The sequence below is a fragment of the Mastigoproctus giganteus genome, chromosome 2 (assembly GCF_048544385.1).
Source record: "Mastigoproctus giganteus isolate SK-2022 chromosome 2, ASM4854438v1, whole genome shotgun sequence".
Classification (NCBI taxonomy): domain Eukaryota; kingdom Metazoa; phylum Arthropoda; class Arachnida; order Uropygi; family Thelyphonidae; genus Mastigoproctus; species Mastigoproctus giganteus.
Window position 1 is genome coordinate 95,223,534 of NC_143576.1, and position 23,325 is coordinate 95,246,858.

Sequence of the window (23,325 nt, forward strand, 5' to 3'; positions counted from 1 at the left end):
AACAACAAAGAGTTCTTTACCTACGTAAACTATAGGAGGAAAGGGATGAATCAGATTGGTCCACTGGATATTGATCGTTCAACTGTTGATGATCCTGCTCAGGTGGCTAACAAAGAATGAATATTTTGCATCCACATTCACCCTATTCAGGGAGGGGAATACCAGAGGTGAGTTAAAGTCTGGCAGCAAGCTGAATGATTTTGTAATAACTAAGAAGAAAGTGGAGGAGAAATTATTGAAGATAAACATAAAAAAGGCACCCGAGGTGGACGGTATCTATCCAGTTATATTAAAGGAGGCAGCAAAGGAAGTAAGCAAACCCTTAGCCATAATTATGAGTTATAGCTCGGACACAGCATGGTTTTGTTAAGTGAGTCTTTTCTGACCAAATTGATTGGATACTATGATGCAGTCACAAAGGAACCGGATGCAGGGAATAACTTTGATATCCTATATTTGAATCTTAGAAAAACTTTTGATACTGTTGTACAGGGAAGACTGCTGCACAAATTAGAGCAGTGTGGCAGTGGAGGCAAATTACTGCTATGGATAAAGGGATGGTTGATTGGGAGAAGACAGAGAGTGTTATTCAATAGACACTGCTCATCATGGACTAATGTTATTTGTGGAGTCCCTGAGGGTTCAGTATTGGGTCCATTGTTGTTTTCTGTATTTATAAATGATATTGATGGTATACCAAGCTTAATGTCCAAGTTTGCAGACGATACGAAGGTTGGTGGGGTTGTTAAGGACACTAATGACAGTACGCTGCTGCAACAGGATCTACAAAAGTTGAGCAGATGGGCTGAGAGGTGGCAAATGAAGTTAACATTGACAAATGTAAAGTACTACATAGGGGAAGCAGCAACCCGAGAGTGACATATCAACTCTGTGGTACTACACAGTGGTAGAGAACGAAAAGGATCTGGGGGTAATTGTGCAGGCAGATATGAAGTTTTCTGAGCAGTGCAGACATTCTGCAAGAGTAGCTCATAGTATCTTGTCAATGATATACAGGAATGTTTCTAGCAGGGATAAGGTGATTATCCCGTTATATAAGGCAATGGTCAGGCCACACCTTGAGTACTCTATACAGGTCTGGAGGCCTCATTTTAAGAAGGATGTAGAGGTGTTGAAACGAGTACAGAGAAGGGCAACAAGATTAGTAAATGGAACAAAGGGTTGCTCTTACGAAGAAAGGCTTAAATTTTGCAAATTATAGTGCCTGGAGACTAGGCATCTGCGAGGTGATGATTGAGGTGTTTAAAGCCTTGAATGGTTTGAGCATGCTCAATGCTGATGGAATCCTTCCTCTTGCTCAGAATAATCATTTGAGAGGGCATAAATTCAAATTGAGAAAAGACAGATGTAGGATTGATGTGCGGAAGTTTGCCTTTAGCCAGCGGGTGGCTGGTTGGTGGAACAGACTTCCATCCTTTGTTATGGAAGTTGATAGCCTTAATAAATTTACGGCTGAGCTGGACAGGTACTTGGAACGAACAGAGGGGTGAAATGGGAGCGTGTGGTTTTTTTTTTTTTTTTTTTTTTTTTTGGCTGATGCTGCATAAGCTTGATTTCTTACATCATATGCCTCTACTAATGCTGTGTAAAATGTCGGAATCACACGGATATTCAGCTACTGTGACCATGTAAACGCAGACAGAAGAAATTTACTGGAAGGCATGGATCACTCACTTCTCCGAAAAACATATGCCCGTTTGTCGGACTAAAGGGGAACCACAATGCACGTTGACCAGAGGCTATAATCCATGTCAAGAATCTTCTTAATCCTCTGATTGGCTATGGAAAGCATATTGACTAGCGCAACTTCTCGGTATGTGATTGCATAGATTTTACAGACACCACTAACATTGTGAAACTGTAATCCCTTTCTTTTTTTTTCTTTTTTTTTTTTCTATGTGAACCCCAAACACGAGAGGTATTAGAACCTATAGTACTTAGTACCGTGCTTGGGTTGGAGATTGAGAAGACGAAAGAATATATTTGTTGACATTGGACTTGAACTTCTGTAGATTGTAATTTTCAGGAAATACGTATGAAGGAAGGTTGTTCCAGAAAACGGCAGTTGAATGAATAAATGAGGAGGATGAAAAGTTCGTTCTGTGGGTTTGAAGTTGGACAGTAAATGGATGTTGGCTGGTGGCGGCACGTGTTCGGACTGTTTTGAAAGAGAGAGGGGGAATTATAGAAGCTAATTCAGAAGAACAGTGCCCATGGAAGTATCTGTAGAAGAGGCATGCAGCAGAAACAGTGCGTCTATGAGACAGCGCATGGAGAGACTCTGTTAGTGATGAATCATTAATTAACCTAACTGCCCTCTTCTCAATGGAATCAAGAAGCCTGAGAGAGGTTTTGGGGGCACCACCCCAGATGTGGGAACAATATTCCATGGCAGGGCGGATTTGCGATTTATACAGAGTGAGCAGCTGTTTGGAAGAAAAGTAACGCCGAGAGCGAAAGAGAAAACCAAGTTTTTTAGATGCAGAGGAAGCAATATTTCTAATGTGCTTGTGCCAAGAGAGATTAGAAGTCAGGGTAATCCCCAAAAGAGATATATCCTTTTGCCTAGAAATTGGAGTGTCACTAAAGATAGGCATAGGAGCAGAAGAATCCTTTTTGCGAGATATAAGACAAGACTGAGTTTTAGAAGGGTTGAAATCAACTAGGTTGTCTTTGCCCCACTGGAGAATTACCTGAAGATCGGCATTTAAGGAATTGGTAGCAGATTTTCGAGAAGTTGAAGCTGATTGAGCAGGACAAGGTTTCTCAAAATGGAAAGTTGAATGCAATGTGCTATCATCGGCAAAACTATGGATAGGATTTCCAGTCAATGGAAGAAGGTCATTGATATACAAGAGGAAAAGAGTGGGGGAAAGAACTGAACCTTGGGGGACACCGGCATTAGTGGAGAAGTTAGAAGACAGAGAGCCATCAACCATCACCCTCAGTGAGCGATCAGAGAGAAATATGGATAACCAATTACTAAAAACAGTTGGCAAACCATAAGATGGAAGCTTCTTTAGAAGACCTTTATGCCAAACACGATCAAAAGCCTTTGAGATGTCAAGAGCAACTACTTGTGTTTCACCGAACCTTTCCATTGAATTAGTCCACAAATGGGTAACATAAGCCAGAATATCACCAGTGGATCGACACTGACGGAATCCATACTGGTGATCGTTGATCAGACGGAAGGTTTCTAGGTAGTTTAAGAGTTGGCGGTTAATTGATTTCTCCATTACTTTAGAAAGAGTAGAAGTAATTGCAATGGGACGATAATTGGATGGGAGGGATTTGTCACCCTTTTTAGGAACTGGCTGGATATGAGCAAATTTCCAAGCAGAAGGAAAAACACCTTTAGAATAAGAAAGTGAAAAAAGGTGGCAAAGAATAGGAGTAAGTTCAGGAGCACAGGTTTTGAGAACAAGTGGAGAAATACCATCAGGACCTGGAGCTTTCTTAGCATCGAGATTCATCAAAATCCTTGATATCCTTTTGACGGAAGACCACAGGAGGCATTGAATGGAGTGTGTTGGGAATGGTGGGAGGTGTTTTACCAAGATCATTAATACATGAGCTGGAAGAAAAATGGGATGCTAGCAGGTCAGCTTTATCCTTGGCTGAAGTGACAACAGAACCATCTGGTTTGGACAGAGGTGGGAGCAGAGATGGGCAAAAGTTGCGGCCAATAGCTTTGGCCAGAGACCAGAATGCCCGGCTACCATTAGGGCAAGAAGCAAGTTTTCTACTCTTAGCCTGTTCAAACTCTAGTTTGGACTGATTAATAACTGCTTTACAATTGTTGCGAGCTTTGGTGTAGGCAGAAAATGAAACTGAAGAATTAGAAACAAGCCAATTACAATATGCAACATTCTTCTCTTGGACAGCCTTAGCACATTTATTGGAAAACCAAGATTTAGATAAAGGACGAGATTTTAAAGTGGAGTGTGGGATAAAGGATTCCATTCCTGCAAGAATAATTTCACTGACACGATCTGAGCAAACGTTGACATCAGAACTTTTGAAACAGTAATCCGACCAAGGAAAAGAAGAAAAGAAGTCTCGCAGGTCATCCCATTTTGCATTCTTGTAATGCCAAACAACACGAGGTTGGGAATAGCCTTAAGATAAAGGTTCCATTGGAGAAGAGACAATCACCAAGTTGTGATCTGAAGTGCCTAAAGGAGCTCTCACTTCGACCGTGTACTTAGGGTTGTTTGTGAGAAAAAGATCAAGTGTATTGGCTGTATGATTAGGATTGTCCGGTATTCTTGTAGGTAAATGAATAATCTGTGCTAGGGCATTAGTAATTGCAAAAGCCTCAGCATCTCGACCTGCTGGGTCGGTGTGACTAGAAAACGGAAGCCAGCTGGGGTTGTGAACATTAAAATCACCAAGGAAAATTACCTCACTGTTAGGAGAGTTGGACTGGAGAAAGTCAAGTTGCAACGAGAGGAAGCAAAGAGCTCCAAGTGATTAGTCGAGTTGGGAGAACGGTAGAGACAACAGATGAATTTGACACAATGAGGTAGAGAGATTTTAAGCCAGAGAAGATCAAAGATAGGAGATTCCAAATTGCCAAGTCTCTGACAGGTAATATCAGAACGGACATATGCACAAGTACCACCTTTGAGGCGAAAGGAATCATACAGCGAATAATTTGGGCATCTGAGATGAGCAGTAGTTGAATCAACCGATAACTGAGATTCTGTCAGAAAAAGTACATGAGGTTTGGCAGACTGCAAGTGGAAATGGACATCGTTGAGATTAGAATTGAGACCACGTATATTTGTGAAATGAATTAGGAAGTCCTTGGGAGGTTTAGATCTTTTCGCAGATAAGCTTGCTCTATTAGTTTGACAATTCATGGTGTATTCAATAGTAAGAAAAAGTGGGTGGGACATGCTGTATGAAGTAATAAAATTTTTGGATATGGCGTACATGTGGTAAGAATATACCCAGATCCTTGACATAACGTGGCCTCGACAATGCTCCCCGCATACATACTACTCGGACTCCCTCCAGTCACTATCTGGCAGAGTAGAGGTAGCAAGATTATACACTAGCTGATCCGGAAGCCTCCTAGAGAGTTACCAATAGGTCCGGTCCGGTGTACTAACTAGCGGCCGGCCTGCGAAAACCGTTTTAGAGCTGTACCCTCGAAATGTAAGGAATATTGGATCTCACCACGACGTTCATCATAACCTCAAAGTCATCAATCATACTGCATGATAGAAGAGATAGGGAAGGGTTGACCGGAACTTAGCTCTAGAGACTAAACATGGGTTCCACCACTTCAAGCCTCCAATAAGCGAAGTGGTGGTATTTCACCAGTTGAGGAGAGTCATCTTCCACCTAGTACTGCCTGGTAATATAGAGGGGCGGCGTTCCTCCATGTGGTGTGGGCGCCACACCTCGACCCCTGCTTACGTTGGTTCACACCTGGGTGGTCACCCACCATGTACTTGTGCATGGGGGTTATACCCAGGATTACTAACAGTCCCACCATCGTGAAGGTGCAAGCAGAGGATTTGGCTGTCACAGACCGTCCGGACTTCGCCGAAATTGGGTCCACTTGACTTGAGTGTCACCCAAATATCAGTTCCATCAGCGTTTTAGACTCTCAGGTAGCAAGTACAGCTTGTCTGGCATATCTGAGAGAATGTCTGTGACAACCTCAAGGACCGACCCTTAATTCGCACTTTCTAATTACCTAAAGGCCTGAGATGAGAACAATACATACAAAGCTGTCTCTCCTAATCCGTTCGTTACATGGAAATTTTCTTCGTTCAACGGAAACTATTTAAAGTGTAATTACCAAGGGGAATCAAAAAAATTCTCTATAAAGAAGTTCGTTAAACAGAGGTCCAACTGTAATTAAATCAAAAATTGAAGCAATTTTAAAATACATAACTGATCGACTGCGCTATTAAAATGCTGGGAATGGGGCCCTGCTCACCCAACCATAGTTGTTTCCGCTCTGGATACTCAATAATTGAGTTCAGGATTTCATTTGTAAAATAAATGATCGTCTCAACAATGGGCTCGCATATTTAGCATTAGCATTAGTAGAGGCATTTGATGCAAGAAAGCAAGCTTATGCAGCATTAGCCAAAAAAACAAATAAAATAAATAAATACATAAAAAATAACCACTTCCACTTCACCCCTCTGTTCATTCGAAATACCTGTCCAGCTGAGCCTTATACTTATTTAGGCTATCAACTTCCACGACAAGGGATGGAAGTCTATTCCACCAACGAACCACCCGCTGGCTAAAGGCAAATTTCCTCATGTCTATCCTACATCTGTCCTTTCTCAATTTGAATTTATGCCCTCTTAGGTGATTATTCTGAGCAAGAGGAAGAATCCCATCAGCATTGAGCATGCTCAAACCATTCAAGGCTTTATACACCTATCAGATCACCTCGCCGGTGTCTAGTCTCCAGACACTGTAATTTGCAAAACTTAAGCCTTTCTTCGTAAGAGCACCCCTTTGTTCCATTCACTAATCTTGTTGCCCTTCTCTGTACTCGTTCCAGCATCTCTACATCCTTCCTTTAAAAAAAAAAAAACGATGGGCTCTCGCGAGCCCACTACAGCTCACCACTGGTAATAATCCATGACAGGTTGGGTGTTATGCGCTAAACAACTAAGGCTACGAGGAATATTTTGTCTGTATTCCGTGGTCGATTTGCCTGCTCGCTGGACAAAAAATCCGAATTTCCAGGGAAAATTCATGCGACTTTTTTTCTGAAATCAACTCTACCACGTTATGAAAACGCCCTAGAAATTCCTGGTGTCATTAACGAGATTCAAATTCATGCCTTTCCACCAGCTGTTTGAAGGGTGATTATATATGTTTTGCTGTCCACAAGGGGTGTAGGTATATTCGTCAGCCAAACAAACTTGCAGAGATTCAGTTCAATAGTGAAGCATAAAAGAAATTTAAAGCAAGCAACCCAAAGGAAAACAAGAATATCATGAAATTGGAGCACTGAGCCTTCTTTCAGCAAAAATTTGATAAAAAAAATTTTGTTAAAAATAATGAACCAAAAGTTATTCATGAAAGCACAAATGAATTACATATGGTGATGCTGCTGCTTATAGATAAAATTTTGGTCGAAGCAGTTTAAATAGAGTTGAATCAATAGCTAATCCCTTCCTGGGATGACTAATGAAAGTATGAACTGCAGAAATGCACCAAAATATTTAAGACATGACTATGCAGGTCTTTGAATTATTTGTCAGTGACTGCTATATATTTCTGATAGAACAGTACTGATTATCTTCCATCAACACTTGGCCAAGACAGCGGTCAGTTCTCGGTGGTTGCCAAAATATCCACTGCCTCAGAAACAGTGCAAGGCTCAAATTTGTAAGGAAAATTTACATGATATAATGTAGATCCAAGGTTTCTTTCAAGAATTATAACTGGCAATGAAACATGGATTCGTCACTGCAATCCAGAAACAAGAGCATTGGAAACACCATAGATTTCCACTGCCTAAAAAATTCAAGACCCAACCTCTACTGGGAAGATATTATTTTTTTTGTGATATGGAAGGAATTCATTTAATAGACTATATGCCATATAAGAAAACAATCACCAGAGATATCTATTCCATTGTCAAAAATTGAAGAGGGAAATTGCTCATGACAATGCTCCTGTACATAAAGGAATTGCTGCTTTTTTAGACATTTCATATCTCTGGAGCTAAACCATTTGCCCTACAGTGAAGACCTGGCCTCCCGGTGATTATAACCAATGTACTACATGCGAGGTTCCTCTTGAAAAATCTATAAAGTGACATCTCCATAAGCCCCGATTTTCATGTAATCTCAAGGAAGCTGTAATGTATTCTCAGACCAGAATATTTTTACAGTAGCTCCCAGTTACTTTCAAAATGGAGGGTGTGTGTAATAGTAAAATGTATAAGTGCCAAAGCTGCAATTCCCCTACCTTAAACAGGTCGTTTGGCTAAAATATATCGCACTGCAAATACATTTCTACTATAACTTGCCATATATATTTTTTTTCATATTTTTACTATTTTTCATTTCAAATACATTGGAAATGAAAAACAGTAGAAATTAATGACCTCGTGGGTAGCTCAGTTGGTAGAATCGCCGTCCTCCCCACACCAGGTGGAAAATAGCTGACGTGAGGAATTTTTATGGGCCTTTTTCACAACTTGGCTGAGTTAGCTTTCATGCAAGGATAGCATGATTTTTTCTGCAAGAAATTCAGCACTTTCGTCCAGCGCACATTAAATACACTGCTCAAGAAAATTAACACAACAAAATGTTTTCGTATTTTATTGTGAAGTGTTGCCAAAGCCAAATATTTCATATAATAGGGATCATGGAATGCAAATTATCCAATTGAAATCAATCTGCCACCTTACAGAGCTGCACATTATGCAAATTATTCATGCCTATAAAAGCACTGGTTGACTAAATAACTTTATACCTGTTTTTTGGCTTGCCATCCTGAGTACTGTAGATGTGGAACAGCCACATCTACAGTACTCAGGATGGCAAGTTGTTCAGATTATTCTTTGAGATAGCAGACCACTTGACTTGAAGCTGGGCAGTCACAGGAAGATGTATGTACGTATGTATGTGTACCCTGTCTATGGTGACTCCCAGACTAATGTCCCTCTCCACCTAGTGTCACTGTGATGAAGTACAGAAACTCTGTAAAACAGGCCTAATGTGTGGTTAATGAATTTATGTAGTGTTAGTGAATGTTGTGTAGCATGTGTTGTGTCAGGCCTCTTTACCCCAGGGAGTAGTCATCACCTGGACAACTGCTGCCCAGTGCCTCCTCAGCACGTGGACCTGTTTCCTGTATTTTATTGCATCCACTGGAGGTAGTGCAAAACCAATGGATGCATTAATCCTGTACTCAGGTTGCCCAGTCCTGATTATTGCACTATCTTAATGAGCTTTTCCACTGTTTCTCCACAATGCACAAAATCCCACATCCACAGGAGGTAGTGCTAAACCTGTGTATGCTAGCAAAATCTTGTACCCAGGCTGGCCAGTCCTGGGTACCAGCAAAAAAATAAATAAATAAATTTTAAAAAAAATTTGCACCAGTGGACTCACACCAGTACAATTCTCCGTAACTACAGACTAAAATAATTCAAAAATTGCTAACATTTTTTCATAGGAAATCCAACACTTCAAAAATAAAAAAATAAATAAAAAAAACTGAAAGCACAAAACAGCACAAACATATATACAAAGTTTCCTCCTCAAGTTACTCATTACTCAATATATTTATAATATCACATCAGATGTTCCTTCCACCTCTAGCACAGAGTAGATCAACTCAAATTATTTCTTCTATTCCAATGTTAGGATCTATATTTGCACATCTTATAGAACTATGGCAAGTTTAGACTGCAAAATTTTTACTTTTACATACTTCAGGAACCCTGTTTCTAGCAGCATAGGAGACATGCGAGTTCATATGATCATGCTATCCATACGTGCTCTTCTGATTACCTCAACAGTTTCCGCCACCTTTTAACACAAGTTTAACTCTAATCACCTGTAAGTGGCTACAGTAACCCCAGCAGTATTTCCTTAATATTTTCAAATTTTACAAATGTCACATACCATTGTGCCACATTTTTAGGGTACATGCAAACTTTTATGTCACACAAAGAAGCCTTGCCTCACATTCTGCTAAAAGCCAGTTATAAGTGAATATTCAAATCATTCAACTCTGAGGTAAAACTATAGAGTTACATATCTAGCTGAACCAGCTTAGCCAGATATGTATACCTTCAATATTGAAGATTCATCCAGCACAAATAGAAATTGGATTAAATTAATAGTGTTCAATACTTAAGTACTATCTCTTTTTTAGTCTTCAGTATGTCACCATACAAACTATCACTGGTCTATAACCAACTGTTCAGCAAACAAGATTAAAAACAAAATCTGTAATTATTTCTAGAAGTTAAGTTCTTCTAAATTTTTAACTTTACTGTAGATAAAAACGTTGGAGGAAAAGCAGGGTAAATCCTCAATATGACAAAGGTAACCCAAACTCAAGGAAAGGGAACAATTATCCACTTACCTTGTATCTACCATTTGGGATCTTAGTTCAAGTCTCTTGAGAAACACTTTAGTTGAAAAATCCTGAAAGGCTTCAAAATTTCCTGGACCACCCACAAGCAGGTGAACATTACTGTCTAACAATTCAGGAATTTTTCTCATCAGTATCTGTCTTGCATCAGAATAGATGACAGTGAAACAAAACACGAGTTTCTGCTTCTCCACATGTACACCAAGGATCAGGCTCGAGCCCCCTTTCAAACAGTTTTGACCTGAGTGAGCTGTGTTCTGTCAGTAAATACAAAGTATTCATACTGGGAGAAAAATATGGCTTCACAGTTTTCAAATCCATATATTCAACCTTCGGAATGAATTTTCTTGTTACCTCTCCATAGTCATACTCACTACTATTCCAGCATTGTTGCCAAACTTCTACCAAGCATCTATCAAATATTCAAATTCAAATATCCATATTCAAATTCTGTATCCCTTATATATGAGTGATGCCATGTCTCTGATAACCCCACAATGTCTGCATTTGATGACTTTGACCAGTCCTTGTTTTCTCATTTTTGAGATTATTAGGCAGGTATGAAGTAATGTCTAGTTGGGTAGTAGACAAGCCCTTTTTTAATTTACTTATTATGACCAAATAAACAATGTGTAGATCTAAAGGCAGTGTGCCAGCAAGCACTTGCAGGGCATTATCAGAGAATTTAAGTGGCACATGCATGATAAAAAGAAGCATTGATCTTTGCATCAAAATTATTTTGTTTTTACCTGTTTTAGTAGCTGTAATATGCCAAATCCTGGAAGCATAAGACACAATAGGAATAAATATTGTTTTATATAAAAATAAGACCTTTTTGGTTAATCCTCGTTCCTTTCTAGAGATGCAAATTACAGATGCAGTAAAATTCTTTATTTTTTCCAAAATTTTATTAACATGTACCTGAAATGTTAGCTTGTCATCATGTTAAGCATTTATTAACATGTACCTGAAATTAACTCCAATTGGTGTCAAGTTGTGATTTGATGCCACCATCACTTTGGTCCTGAGTCCACTTCCTCACATATGAATATTTAAAAGGATTTATTTATTGAGAGGTCTAACTGCTGCAGCTGGCTAAAGTCTGGAATTAGAACTATCTACACTTACTTCAAGATTACTACTCAGGATTTCTAAGAGTTACAAACTAAAGGTTATAATGATATATGCACCAACATCAAGCCATGATGATGAAGAGGTTAAAGAAATGTACACTGAATTTGAGACTTCTAGATCAACAGAAAACTCACTACACCATCGTCATGGGGAACTTCAATGCTTAGGTTGGAAAGAGACAAAAGAGCACACAGAAAAAGAAACTATAAGAAATTTTGGAATTAGTGAAAGAAACGAAACACTGTGGAATTTGCAGAATCTCGAGGAATGTCAGTAATGAACTTTATTCAAGAAAAGAGCAAACAGAAAGTGGACATGGAAAAGCCCAAATGGATTAACAACTAATGAAATTGACTTCATCATTAACAGAAGATATATTGTGAACAATGTTACTGTCCTGAACAAGGTAAATGTTGGAAATGATCACAGAATGATAAGATGCACACTTGACAGGGGCGAGACATCCCAAGGGTGCAAGAGGTGCACTGTACCCAGGTGCCAATGTTCAAGAGGTGCCTGAAACTTACATACACATATGAAGAAAATTTTAGGGGGGACGCAGCAAATTTCAATTGGCACCCAGGTGCCAATTGAAATTTGCAATCATCACATACCCTAGGAATGCCCCTGATATAGATATAAGAAAAGTAATGAAAAAAACGATTCGAGTATAGAATACGAAGGTCTTTGAGATAACAGAAGAGGAGAAAAAGAAGTATGTACTGGAACTTGAGAACAAGTCTGAGCTTCTGCAGACCTTCCAGGACCAAGATATCGACAAGGAATACAACTTTTTCTGAAAGTGATATAGCCCAAGAAACCTACAGGTAAAAAGAAATCCAAAGAAGAAAAAAATTAGTCAAGAAACACTTGTCATGATGAACTGAAGACGACAAATGAAGAGCAAGATAAACACTGCCAAGGACCAAATGAGTATACTGAGTTATACAAAGCCATTAGAAAGCGACTCAGAGAGGACATAAGATTTAACACAAGAAAAGTATAACAAGCATTAAGGGAAAACAAAGGGCTTAAATCAGCAGTCATGAACAGTAATATAGAAAGACAAATGATGCTGAATCTGAAGAACAGTGATGATGTACTTATAAATAGCAGAGAAGGCATAATTCAAATAGCAGAAGACTGCTATAAAGTATTATATAAGGAACAGGAGAATGATGCCAGCAGTGGGGAAGATAGATCACAAATTTGCAACACATATGACATACCCAATATTCTTCGTGATGAGATAGAACATGCATTGAAGAAAATGAAGAATCAAAAAGCCCCGGTGAAGGTGAAGTTACTGTAGAGTTGTTAAAATTGCGAGGAAGAGACGTGACACAGAAACTGGCAAACTCTTCACAAAGTACATTAGGAAAGGCCTGACCCTGAAGGAGTGGAATAATGCAATCATAATTTTACTGCATAAGAAAGGAGACAAATCAGAAATTGGAAATTACAGACCAATTGGTTTGTTGACTCACATCTACAAGTTGTTCACAAGGGTTATCACTAACAGATTAGAAAGAATACTTGACGAGAATCAACCAAAAGAGCAAACTGGCTTTAGGACAGGATTCTCAACTATGGATCACTTTCAGGTAATATCACAGCTAATGGAGAAAGCAAATGAATATAAAACACCATTATGCCTGGCATTTGTGAATTATGAAAAGGCATTTGACTCCATACAGCATAAGGCAATATTTCAGACACTGGAAAGACAAGGCACAGACACCCCATACATTATGATTTTGAAGAAAATATATGAGAATATTACCTCCTTTATTAGGCTAGAAAAAGATAGTAGCAAATTTAAAATTGAGAAAGGAGTTCGACAAGAGACACAATATCTCCGAAGCTGTTTACTGCTACCCTTGAGAGCTTTCAGAAGATTCGACTGGTCTCAGGAGTCAATGTGAATGGAGAGTACCTAAACCAGTTACAATTTGCAGATGACATTGTGATCATAAGCCACAACCCCGAAGAATTAGAAGAAAACCTTAATCAGTTATGCAGAGTGAGTAAGGATTTCAGACTAAAGATGAATATGGCTAAAACAAAAGTAATGATGGACATAATCGTTGAAGGAGTAGAAATTGAAAAGGTGGATTCATACACTTATCTTGGACAAGTTATTAGCTGTAACAATGATAAATGGATAAGTCACGAGAAGAATAAATTTCGGATGGATAGCATTCAGGAAATATAGTCACATACTGAGGAACAATATCCCAATTTGTCTGAAATGTAAAATAAAGAAGCAATGTATACTCCCCACCATGATTTATGGAAGTAAAACTTGGGCACCCACCAAAAGAACGGAAGAGAAGCTGAAAAGTACACAGTGAAGAATGGAACGAATTTTATTAGGAAATCAGACTTTTGGATAAGAATAGAAACACGTGGATTAGGCAACAAACACAAAACTAAAGAACTGAAATGGACTTGGACAAATAGCTCAAAGACATGATGACAGAGGGACTAAGAAAATAAAAGAATGGTACCCAAGAGGAGCTAAAAGAAAACCTGGAAAACAGTGGAGATGGACAGATGAAATTCATGAGTTCATGGGTAGTAAATGGATGGCCATTGCACAAAACAGAAGGAACAGGAAAGTTGCTGGAGAGGCCTTCATCCTGCAGTGGATTGAAAATGGTTGCGATGATGACACTTAATTCAGCAACCAACCTTTTTTTTTTTACCATTTGCGAGCTGTAGTGGTTACATAACAAAAGAGCTGGCTTTTTTTTGAAACCATCTGAACCATTCTCTCTCTAGCTATGGCTAAATATAAAATATCAGACTATGTGCACCTTTGGACCAATAAGATGCAGGATTTTATGCAACATTTTCCAGGAAGAAAAGTCTTATAGTCCAGAAAATGGGGTATTTTAGCACAACCAAGTTTGTTTTATCGTGTGTCTACTGCCATTTTGGAAGAAGATATATAACCCACTGACACATGTACTTTTCATACAATATCCAATATTCAATGGGGCATTTCATCCAAACTGTGTGCAAAGTGTCACAAAGCTGGTGGGTCAGTGATGCTTTTGGAATGTTTTAACTACAGCAGACTCGATTTACCGGGATCGGATTAACCAGGACACTTCAAAATTCCAAATTTAAAAAAAAAAAAAAAAGAAAATCAACCAGAAATCATAAAATTCAAGTACTGTAATAAATAGTAGGTATAAACAGATGTTTTGCAAGTTGTAAATAAGCGACAAGAAGTGGCATTATAAGTCATTAGGAGATTAGTGTGCTTATTATCTTGCAAACCCCCACTGTCTTCACACCTGCTACTCAAAAAAAATAATAAAATAAAATAAAGGGAAGCATTGTATTGGACACACAAGTAGCGAGTGGTAAGTTCTTTATCCATCACCATACTTTTTACGTAGGTTGCTGAATATTTTTTGATACAGTAAGTCCCTGACTTACGTAGCTTCGGACTTATGTTACATTATTTATATTTTTTTTATATGACTGAAGATTTCAAGTGAAGGAGACATACATTTCACCATAATAAAGTAAAAACCAACAGAATTCCAGCTATTGGGATTATTGCAAAAGTTTACTACCCGGTTATAAATGCTTGCACTAACAGAAAAGCGCAATAACTTGGAAAGAGCGAATTGTTGTTGTTTTATGGCAGTGACCCCCAGAAATGTGCTTTAGTAAAATGTGAGCTCACGTGGGGTGATAATAGTGAGTTTTCACCTTAACCCTGTGAAGGTGAAAACTCACTATTATCACCCCACGTTCTTTTCAGAAAATTTGGTTTTGATCGTTATCGTGGTGCCAACTAAGAGAATAAGTGACAGCGATACTAGTAAATTTATCAAGAAAAGGAAAGCAATCGAGTTGGAAAAGAAAATTAAAATAATAAGGATGTATGAAAATGGCCAAACATTAACAAGTATAGCATGGAATTCAGATTTGTCATCAGCAACGGTGAACACAATAAAGGAAAAAAACAGAATACGAGAAGCGGTCAGCACCAATGAACGTCACCTATAATAATAACCAAGGCTACAAAATACATACCAGTTTTTGCAGTACAATAACATGCGTTTTTTTCTTCCTTTTATGTTTTCGTTTCTTATGTGCCACTCTGGCTACTTCACCTCTGTCCCCAGATAAAGTTTTTAATTGAACTTATTAAAAATATATAACTATTTTTCTTCATTCTTCTGAGGATATTATGTGGTTTTTGTAATTTTGGCATATCAAGGATATAGTAGCAATATTTTATTAGTCATTCCCGAGTTACGTAAACATGACCTACATAAGAAGTCCTGGAACGTATCTCTTACGTATGTCGGGGACATACTGTATTTTTGGATTAACCGGGAAATCGATTATCCAGGAATATTTTTTTACCATCTATCCTGGAAAATTGAGAGTCTACTGTATTATGAACTGGGTCCCCCCCACTACTTCAAATACCAACTAGAATGATAAGGTTGTGCTGTTTGCTGAACATTTGAAGGACACTCATTGTTTCAATATCCTTGTATTTCAGGTTTTGATTTTGATTTTTTTGATTTTTGATTTTTTATTGCCGCATTAGCTTCCAAGGCTATAATGCACCAAGACCATGTATTTCAGGGTGACAACTGTTCAGTTCAGAGAGCCTCTACTGTTTTTAACTGGCAAGGAATGTGAGAGAATGGTAGGGAATTTAAATTGGCTATCGAAGTCATCAGATTTAAATCCTATAAGGAAATTACTCGAACAGAGAGTGAAATTTGAACAAGAGCAACCATGAAACTTAAATGAATTATGGGTTCTATTGTTTTCATCATGGCCTAAAACAAATTATTTAAAGGGTCTAAGTGAATCTCTACCAATGAGAATTTGTGATGTGATCTGTGCTGAAGAAAGGACTACACATTATTCAACGAAAAATTATACAGGTGACTAATTTTTTGTCAAGTCTGTAACAAAACCAGAGTAAAACATTCTGTGATATTTAACATATGGATAGGCAAAATGAGAAGGTTTTATTTTTTTTTGGCTGATACTATATAAGCTTGCTTTCTTGCATCATTTGCCACTACTAATACTAATATCATTTTACATATTCCACATGTTTTATACCACAATACTAGCACACCTGACATCCAAATTATTAACTAGAAATTTTAACTAAATTAAGCAGAAAGTTGAAGAATTTTTTTAAGTTTAATATTTTTTAGAATAATTTAATACTTTTTTCTTTAATAATTTAATAGTACAATTTTTCTGTGAAAAAGAAAAATTAATTAGGATTATGAGCAGTACAAGCAATTCAAAAGACAGTCTCCTTCATAAAGCCAGAGATGAGATTGGGCAGCTCATTTAACCCTATACACATGTCACAACATGCCAAGACAGTAAGTCAATAGCTTTCTTTCTCCCCCATTTTATTATTAGGGCAAGTTGCATTTGATTTAAATAATAGTGTAAGTTGCCTTAATGTTTGTCACAGTTATAAAACCTTCCATAATAAAAATAATATATGATGGAAAATTTTAAATCCTATTTTGCTCTGGATTAATTATATTCCAGGAACCTTTTTTTTTTTCTTTTCTACTCATTTCTTAATTTAAGAAATGAGAAGGCATTTTGAAAAGTGTGATTTTAAAAGAGAAAAATAAAAAGAAAATTTGGGATAATAACAATGGGTCAATTTTTTAAAAAAATTAATAGAAATGGATTAGAGAAGCCAATAACTAGACACATTATTTAAGCTATATATAAAAAACTTATTTGAAATTGAGCTGCCTATACTTTAGATCAGGAGTGGGCAACCTTTATAAATGGTGGTCCAAATAAAATGTCTGTGAGGAACACATGGCCAAAATTTTTTAGCTTTCCATGATTTTTAGTATTAAAATGGTGTATAATGAAAAAATTGTCATAAACAGTTTAATTTTATTTATTGTAATATTTATACATACACGTACATATAATTTTGTTAATAAAAAAAACGAAATACAAATTCAAGATAAAATTACAAAAAAAAAAAAAAAAAACAATTGTAGTAACAAAATACAAATATAATTCCAGTAACAAAAATTGCAATATTTTGTTTTTATAATATTTAATGAGAGATTTGATACTGTTTATAATTTCAGTGAATCGATATTTGTCATAGCAATGTGCAGAGCATTTCCTAAATTTACGTCAGAAATTCCATTAATTCAAAAATGTATACTGTATAATAAATGGCAGTCCATTTATTATTAGCATTAGCATTAGTAGAGGCATTTGATGCAAGAAAGCAAGCTTATGCAGCATCAGCCAAAAAAAAAAAAAAAATCCACTTCCACTTCACCCCTCTGTTCGTTCAAAATACCTGTCCAGCTGAGCCTTAAACTTATTTAGGCTATCAACCTCCACCACAAGGGATGGAAGTCTGTTCCACCAACCAACCACCCGCTGGCTAAAGGCAAATTTCAGCACGTCTATCTTACATCTGTCTTTCCTCAATTTGAATTTATGCCCTCTCAGGTGATTTTTCTGAGCTAGAGGAAGAATCCCATCAGCATTGAGCATGCTTAAACCATTCAAGGCTTTATACACCTCTATCAGATCACCTCGCTGGTGCCTAGTCTCCAGACACTGTAATTTGCAAGCCTTTCTTCGTAAGAGCACCCCTTTGTTCCATTCACTACATTCACTAATCTTGTTGCCCTTCTCTGTACTCGTTCCAGCAGCTCTACATCCTTCTTGAAATGAGGCCTCCAGACCTGTATACAGTACTCTAGGTGTGGCCTGACCATCGCCTTATACAATGGAATAATCACCTCCTTATCCCTGCTGGAAAAATTCCTGTATATCATTGACAATACTCCATGAGCTACTCTTGCAGCCCGTCTGCACTGCTCAGAGAACTTCATATCTGCCTGCACAACCACCCCCAAGTCCCTTTCATTCTCTACCACTGTCAGTGTAGTACCACAGAGTTGATACGTTGCTCTGGGGTTCCTGTTTCCCATATGTAGTACTTCACATTTGTCAATGTTAAACTTCATTTGCCACCTCTCAGCCCATCTGCTCAACCTTTCCAGATCCTGTTGCAGCAGCATAGTGTCAGTAGTGTCCTTGACAACCCCTGCCAACCTTCGTATCGTCTGCAAACTTGGACATTAAGCCCGATATACCATCATCAATATCATTTATAAATACAGAAAACAATAATGGACCCAACACTGAGCCCTGAGGGACTCCACTAATAACATCAGTCCACGATGAGCAGTGTCCATTGATTACCACTCTCTGTCTTCTCCCTCTCAACCACCCCTTTATCCATAGCAGCAATTTGCCTCCAATGTTACACTGCTCCAATTTGTGTAGCAGTCTTCCATGTGCAACAGTATCAAAAGCCTTTCTAAGATCCAAATATATAATATCAAAGTTATTCCCTGCATCCAGTTCTTTTGTGACTGCATCATAGTATCCAATCAAGTTGGTCAGGCAAGACTTCCCCTTAACAAAACCATGCTGTGTCTGAGCTATAACTGAAGTCTTGTCTAAATGATCCTGCAGTGCTTCTTTAACCAGTGCCTCCATTAATTTTCCTGGAACAGAAGTTAAGCTCACAAGTCTATAATTACTTGTGTCAGCCTTTGATCCTCCTTTGTGAATTGGGGTCACATTTGCACATTTCCAGTCTATGGGTACCTCCCCTGAGTCCAAGGAAGCTCTCATAATTATGGCTAAGGGTTTTGCTTACTTCCTTTGCTGCCTCCTTTAATATAACTGGATAGATCCCATCCACCCCGGGTGCCTTTCTTGTGTTTATCTTCAACAGTTTCTCCTCCACTTTACTCCCAGTTATTTCAAGATTCTGTAGCTTACTGCTAGAGTTGAATACACCTCTGGCATTCCCCTCGCTGAATAACTCCTCATGTGTGAATGTCGATGCAAAATATTCATTTAGTTTGTTAGCTACCTGAGCAGGATCATCAACACTTGACCCATCAATATCAAGTGGACCAATCTGATTCATCCCCTTCCTTCTAGAGTTTACATAAGTAAAGAACTCTTTGCTGTTTTTCTTTGCATCCCTTGCCAAGGATTTCTCGTAATCTGCCTTCGCCTGCCTAACCTCCTTGGTAACTTGGTTGCATATCAACTTGTATCTATCATAGGCTTCTGTGTCATGTGTTAATTTGTATGTATCCCATGCATTTTTCTTCTCTGCCATATGCCTCATTAGTTCATCTGACATCCATTTTGGCCTAAACCTTGGACAATATTTCTTAGTTGGTATGTAAAGCCTAGTAGCTTCCAAGATAAGTTCTTTGAATGCTTCCCATTTTGAATTTGCTGTTGGTAACATCATCAGTTGGTCCCACTGTATAGAATTTAAATACTGTCTCAGTCCATCGTAGTCGCCTTTACGGAAGCAATAACCCTTCCCTTTACTCCTAATGGTAGTTACCTCTCTTGAGTAAATCCCACTTCAGCACACTGTGATCACTGCCACCTAGTGATTCATTTATCTGCAGATTCTTAATGCATGAAGAATCACTGCTGATAATCAAATCAAGAGTATTACTCCCTCTAGTTGCCTCCCGAACATGCTGATGTAGAAAACAATCATCCAATAAATCCACAAAAGCTCTGCTAGTGTGTGAGTAACCAGCCCCCAAATTCCAGTCAATATCTAGGATGTATATTATGTATATTTCAAAAATGGCCGTAGGCCAGATTACGCCCATTTGATGACCAGAGGTTGCCCACTCCTGCTTTAGATCAACCAGTAATTTATAGGCCGATTCAAGTTCACAGAAACATTTGTTCTTTGATATGTTTGAGTATATATATGTTTTTATTTTGAATTTACATAAATCCTGTCAGTGGAAATGAATTTTATTTGAAATCCACTATGTCAGAGCAAATTTTTCCTTGATGGTAGATGGGGGGATATGGTAGATCATACTAATATTACACGCCATTATATTCTGTTATATTTAAGAGGAAAATGGCAGTACAGAAACTGTGATATCTTATTTTTCATTTCTATTCAACAAAAAGATTTGTTACATTCTTGGAAGCCACTTACCATGAGAATTCAGTCTATAAGATCATGGTAACAATCCTTCTCTGTGCACAAGTATATAAGCATGGTCACCAATCTAAACAATAAGTGTCACCTCACCAAAACTGCAGTAAAAATAATAGCACTGCCAGAATAGAAATGACGACAAATCTGTTTTATTCCTTGATTTGTAACAACAACAACAACAACAACTATAGTGACAATAATGATACAGATATATAAATTTTATGTATATTAATAATATTCAGTAAAACATGTCTTAAAACAATCTTTTATTTAAAAATATGTAATGTACATCTTATTATTATCATTAACATTAAAAAACATTGGCATAAAAAATTAAAACTCTGGGCAAAATTTTTCCTGATGTTTTTCACATATTAATTTTAAAGGCAATTCCAAAAGGTGGTAGAAAAATGCCATGAACTTGTTAAAAAATGTTGGCCTGTTCCAGGTGAAGGAGGAAGTGAAACTTCAATTCTCAATGCATTTTCAATAGCTACCTTCAGTTCCAGGTTCAATCTCAACATTTTCAGCCTGTTTTCTGCCATAGTACTGGCAGTGGCAAATAATGCAAGAAAGCAAGAAAATAGAGCATCAGCAAAAAAAAAAAAACCTCCTCACATCACTCGCATCCGCTCCAATAATTTGCCTAGTTCTTCCTTGAATTTATTCACACTACCCACAAAAGATCAGTCATTCTTCTCTTTCTTGGTGATTTCTCTTTCTCTCTCTCTCTCTCTCTCTCAGGGTAACTGGGGAATTTTTTTTGGCTGGTGCAGCATAAGCCTCAGGCTTCCTTGCGCCATATGGCTAATGCTAATAATAAGTCTGCTTCCATGGAAGTCGGTGGGAATAACCACCCACTGGCTGGTGGCAAATTTCCATGTCTATACCGCAACAATCCTTCCTCAATTTAAATTTATGCCCCTCGTGTGTAGTCCTGAGTAAGACAAGGAATGCCATCAGCATTGAGCTTGCTCAATCCATTCAAAGCCTTACAATTTGCAGAACTGAAGCCTTTCTTAGTAAGAGCACCCTTTTGTTCCCCTTAGGAACAAAACCCTTTTGTTCCCCACAGGTACAGAGAAGGCCAATCTATGGCCTTCTCTGTACCTGTTCCAGAAGATCCACATCCTTCCTAAAATGAGGCCTTGGGACCTGTATGCAGTACTCAAGATGCAAACTAACTATTTCCTTGTACAATGTAATAATTACCTCCTTATCCATATATATCAATGAAAATCCCCATTAGCTGTCCTGGCAGCCTGAGTGTGCTGTATAGAGAACTACACATCTGGCTGCACAATTATCCCCAGGTTCTTTTCATTTTCTACCACTTGAGTGTAGTACCACACAGTTAATACATTACTTTGGGATTAGTGCTATCCATATGTGGTACCTTGCATTTGTTGTCACTGTTAAATTTCATTTTCCATTTCTCAGCCCATTCTTTGTATCATCCACAAACTTACCTTCAACAATATCATTAATAAATATAGAAAAAAAAATTGGGCTAAGCAGAGAAACCTGGTGGACTCCACTAATAACATTAGTCCATGAAGAGTAGTGCCCATTAATAACCACTCACTGTCTAAACCCACTCAATCATCCCTTTATCCATAACAATAACTTGCCCTTAATTCCAAACTGTTCCAATTTACAGTTTGTAAATTGGAACAGTTTGTACAGAAGTCTTTTATGTAGCAAATGCTTTCCTGAAATCCAAGTCTATGATGTCAAAATTATATTTTGCATCCAGTTCCTTTGTTTCTGCATCATAATATCCAATCAAATTTTTCAGACAAGATTGCCCGTTAACAAATCCATGCTGTGACCGCAGTATAATTACATTCCTGTCTGGATGGCCCTGCATTACTTCTTTAAACAGTGGCTCCAATATTTTCTCTGAAACAGAAGTTAAGCTAACAGGTCTGTAATAACTCATATCACCCTTTGAACCCCTTTGTGAATTAGGGATACATTGCATTCCCAGTCTGTAGGGACCTCCCAAGAATCCAAAGATGCTCTCATAATAATGCTTATGGGTTTGCTTCCATCCTTTGCTGTCTCCATTAATATATCTGGATAGATCCCATCCTCCTTGTTTCTTTTTTATATATAGCTTCAACAATTTCCCTTCCACTTTCCACTCACTTATCACAAAATCATTTATCTCCTTGTTACAGTTTGTTAAACTTCCTTAAAGAATTCCTCATGTGCAAATGTAGATGCAAAATACCTATTCAGTTTGTCAGCAACCTAAGCAGGATCATCAATAGTTAAATTACCAATTTCAAGTGGACCAATATGATTTATCCCCTTCCTTCTAGTGTTTACATGAGTAAAGAAGTCTCTGCTGTTTTTCTTTGCATCCTTTGCTAGAGACTTCTCATTATCTCCATAGCCTCTTTTGTAACTTGATTGCAGAGTAGTTTATATCTACAGTTGGCTTCTGTATCACCTGATAATTTATCCACATCGTGTGCATTTTTTTCATCTGAATCCATTTACGTCTAAGCCTTGAACATAATTTCTTAGTTGGTATGAAAAGCCTAGTAGCTTCTATAATTACTTCCCTGAATACTTTCCATTTAGAATTTGCTGTTGGTAATGTCATCAGCTGGCATCATGCATAGAATTTAAAAACTGTCTGAGACCACTCTAGTCACCCTTTGAAAAGCAAAAGCCCTTCCCTTTACCCTTGACAGCAGTTAAGTAAATTCTACATCAGTACATTGTGATCACTTTCACCCAGTGGGTGGATTTTTTACTTGCAGATTCTTAATGCACAAAGAACCACTGCTGATAATAAGATCAATTGCATTGCTTCCTCTTGTTGTCTCTCTAACATGCTGCTGTAGAAAACAGTCATCTAATGAATCTTGGATGACTGTTTTCTACATAAAATTCTTGCTACTATGTGAGTGACCAACTCACAAGTTCCAGTCAATATTTGTAAAGTTAAAATAATCCATTATAAAACAATCCCATTTACTAGC

The 23,325-nt window shown here is 37.8% G+C and overlaps 1 protein-coding gene across 1 annotated transcript in view; it reads right to left on the reverse strand.

The window, feature by feature from the left end:
• LOC150089436 (uncharacterized) overlaps positions 1-23,325 on the reverse strand; it is a 140,371-nt gene that overhangs the window by 13,765 nt on the left and 103,281 nt on the right. The window contains exon 4 of the mRNA XM_090389981.1: positions 10,117-10,382. Within this exon, the coding sequence (XP_090246107.1) occupies positions 10,117-10,382 (266 nt within the window). The remainder of the gene's footprint in view (positions 1-10,116; positions 10,383-23,325) is intronic.